The 3,205-nt window shown below is 44.3% G+C and overlaps 1 protein-coding gene across 4 annotated transcripts in view; it reads right to left on the bottom strand.

The window, feature by feature from the left end:
• The window catches only part of LOC111863385 (microtubule-associated protein futsch), a 76,255-nt gene that overhangs the window by 17,443 nt on the left and 55,607 nt on the right, over positions 1-3,205 (bottom strand). For all 4 annotated transcript variants that reach the window (XR_002842593.2, XM_023849655.1, XM_023849656.2 and 1 more), the window contains exon 3: positions 928-1,759. Coding sequence is in view for 3 of the 4 variants with exons in the window: in XM_023849655.1 (XP_023705423.1) it covers positions 928-1,759 (832 nt within the window). In the remaining variant the exon portion in view is untranslated. The remainder of the gene's footprint in view (positions 1-927; positions 1,760-3,205) is intronic.

A 3,205-nucleotide genomic window follows, 5' to 3' on the forward strand; every position in this document is an offset into this window, starting at 1 on the left:
TTGCCAAATTTCGGAATAATTTCTACTCCTGAAATAATATTCCAAGAAAATTATTTTTTCTATAATTTCTGTCTGAAAGTTGTGCTGCGGCCTATACACGCACGCGGCCTATACATGCGTAAATACGGTATTATATATGTATAAACTGTAAGTTTTTGTTTCGCCTGTCAGAAACCCTGATTCAGCCACATCCCAGTCTACAGTAGGCATCTGCAGTGAAGAAGCTGGGAAACTCTGTCCCGTGGGGATAACCTCACATGACAATAGATTTGAAATTTACTTTTATATTACAAAATGAAAGGTAAAGCACTTCCTGTTTTATACAAGCTGAATAAATTCAGAATGCGTCTACATTTGTATGCTGATGTATGATCTTCAGAAGAAGGGGTCTGTGCGTCTTTTTATTATTATTTTAAACAATCAATTGCTGAGCAAAGCGGTAAATTGGAAATGGTGTAGGGCCCATAAACACATCTACGTACCTTCTGAAACGCAACACCAATTTCCATGATCCTTTTTTTTTCTTGGCACTACAGCCCCAGTGGGCCTAGGCCTACCTCCATGAACTTCTCCGTTCACTTCGGTTTTTCTAGATCTTACACATTCGGTAGGACTCCTTGGGCGGGTGATCAGCTCGTCGCAAGGCCTCTTCCTGTAGACAAACACAGAAAAATGCACACAAACATCCATGCCCTGAGTGAGATTCGAACCCACGATCTCGGCTTTAGTACATACCTCAGACCGCTCGGCTACCGTGACCGGCCCATGATCCCTTTACCCACCTCAATTCAGATATTCGGTGTTTTGGCAGAACAGATTTACCAACGCAATATAAATATTGTCTGACGCCGCCAGCCATTTCATTCGAAGGCCAAGACAATATTATCTTAAGTTAAAATTACTGTACGGGCCTTGGAAGCGACGTACTTGCGTCAGTGAGATCCTCTTCTGTTGACGGTGGGAGTACTATCATATCATGGAACTCTCCGGAGTGCCTAACGGAAACTGGAATGACGTCACTGGACGCTGTGAACGTACTGGTGCTAGTAGTAGGCATCTGAACAGCGTCCTCCCGCTTGAGACTCCTCCTCATCCGATAGCCACGATAGTTGGACTGAATCTTGATAGCTGCCTCGTCCAGCTCCTCTTGCTGTAAGGTCTGCCACACTTGTCGGTCCTCATCTTCGTTTACCGGTCCGTCCAACTGTAGGGAGACAGCGGTCCTCGACCCTGCAGGCCTCTGAACTTTCTCGTCCAGCTGACTGTCTAAAGACAACTCCCTCTTTACCCCAACTTTCTCAGTTGTGAATGGAGCTTCTTGAGATTCGTCATTCAAGGTTTCCTGTTGCTGTTTCTGAACTTCTGTCTCCATTGAACCAGAAGTATGAACACCCTCGTCCTCGACTTCCTGAGACGTAAGAGGATCTCCAAGAGATTTCTGACTATTACCAATGGATGGAGCTGTTGTGGAATTGCTGGCCTTCATATTATGGACATGACGCCTCGTCAAAAATCCACGTACCCCAGCTTGAATCTTTGTAGCTGCGGATGACGCCGACGAATCAGGGTCTGAGGCGTCGTTAGAGACGCCTTCTTGTGTTGCATGAATTTCATCGCATTCTTGTGGTTTCTGCAACTCTGCTAGTTCGCTATCAGCTTGTTGATCCTCTCCCGTCTCTCGATTCCTGGTCCCCTTGCCAACCGACTGCTGCACCGGAGGGCCGAACAGGAAGTCATGTGACGTCACTGATTCAGGCACCTGTCCCATACAGAAAGACCAAAACCAAAATTTAAGTTAATATTAAACACTTTTCTACTTCCTCACGTGCATTTAGGATACATAAACAACTTATAGTTCGAGAGCCATTGTTCTTCTTGAATTTTAAGACGCACATTTCCTTTGATCCTTACGAAGTACTGACCCTGAATTCAGTTCAGTTTGGATTTGAGAATGTAGAGGAAGCAGGGCTAGAGAAGATGAAGTGACAAGAATGGCAGACCTGTATAAAACTACTGAACATGAGAGTACTTGAAGGTGGTAGACTAGCAGTTCGATTTGCAACACGTCAGTGGTTTCCTATTTGTTTAAACACAGAATATAAGAACTTAATGTAATGTGACATAAGGCAGGGCCAAGATTTAAGACTATAAATCTGCCATCTCTTATTTACATATCCGTCGATGTATGCGCATGTCATTCAATGACGACGTCTGAACTCAAGAATTTGAGACAGAAAAATGATCGTAGAAACGGTGAGGAAATAGACATTATGAAGCGAATGCTCGTGACATATTCCAGTGTACAGTCTAAGCCTACGCTGGAGAGAGTGAGTAAAACCACGAAAACCTTACTTGTTTGTTACTTACTGTATTTTTGTATTGTTGATAATCCTAATTTTATATATTAATGTATTAATGTAAATTGATGTGTAGGTATTAACTTGTAATGGTTTCAAAAGTTCTCCATGAGTTGGAGGAAATTCAGTCATATGTTTAAAGGCACTGAATATGTTAACTGGATTCCGTCAAATGGCTCTACAGCCCCCTTGGGCCCTGGCCTCTGATTTTCAGTTTCATGATAATTTTACAGACGGTAGGACTCCTTGGACGAGTGATCAGCTCATCGCAAGGTCTCTACCTAAACACAGGACAACACAAACACAGAATAAACACACACACCAAATATCGATGCCTTGTGTGGGGTTCGAATCCACGATCCCGGCTTCCGAGCGAGCGAAGACAGTGCATGCCTTAGACCGCTCGGCTACCGTGACCGGCAGCTCAGGCAATTAGGTACCGAATTTTTACAGCCGAGACTGAAGTTCAGTAGCAGTAGCGTCTAAAGACCCGTCCACATTACTCGTGCTCGTGCGTNGCCGCTCGGCTACCGTGACCGGCTTTATAAATCTTAGAGAAATAAATAATTGTGTTTGTAGTTTTCAGTTTTACTGTCAGGAGCGTACTTCGCCTTCCTTTCAGTCCGATTTTTAAACTCGACATTTCGCAGTTTTCAGCAGTGCAGTCACATATTAACTACAGTCCTTGATATCTGTAGGGTATTATAGTAGCAAAAAAGCTATCCCTCTAACAGGCCGTGGAGGCCCATAGGATTGTGAGACGTCGAGGCCCCCACGTTTTCTGTAGACAATCGGCTTACAGATGGAGGTGAGATTGTCAGCCTTACGCGCCGGCAGCCCGTTACACC

Source organism: Cryptotermes secundus, unplaced genomic scaffold, assembly GCF_002891405.2.
Source record: "Cryptotermes secundus unplaced genomic scaffold, Csec_1.0 scaffold568, whole genome shotgun sequence".
NCBI lineage: Eukaryota > Metazoa > Arthropoda > Insecta > Blattodea > Kalotermitidae > Cryptotermes > Cryptotermes secundus.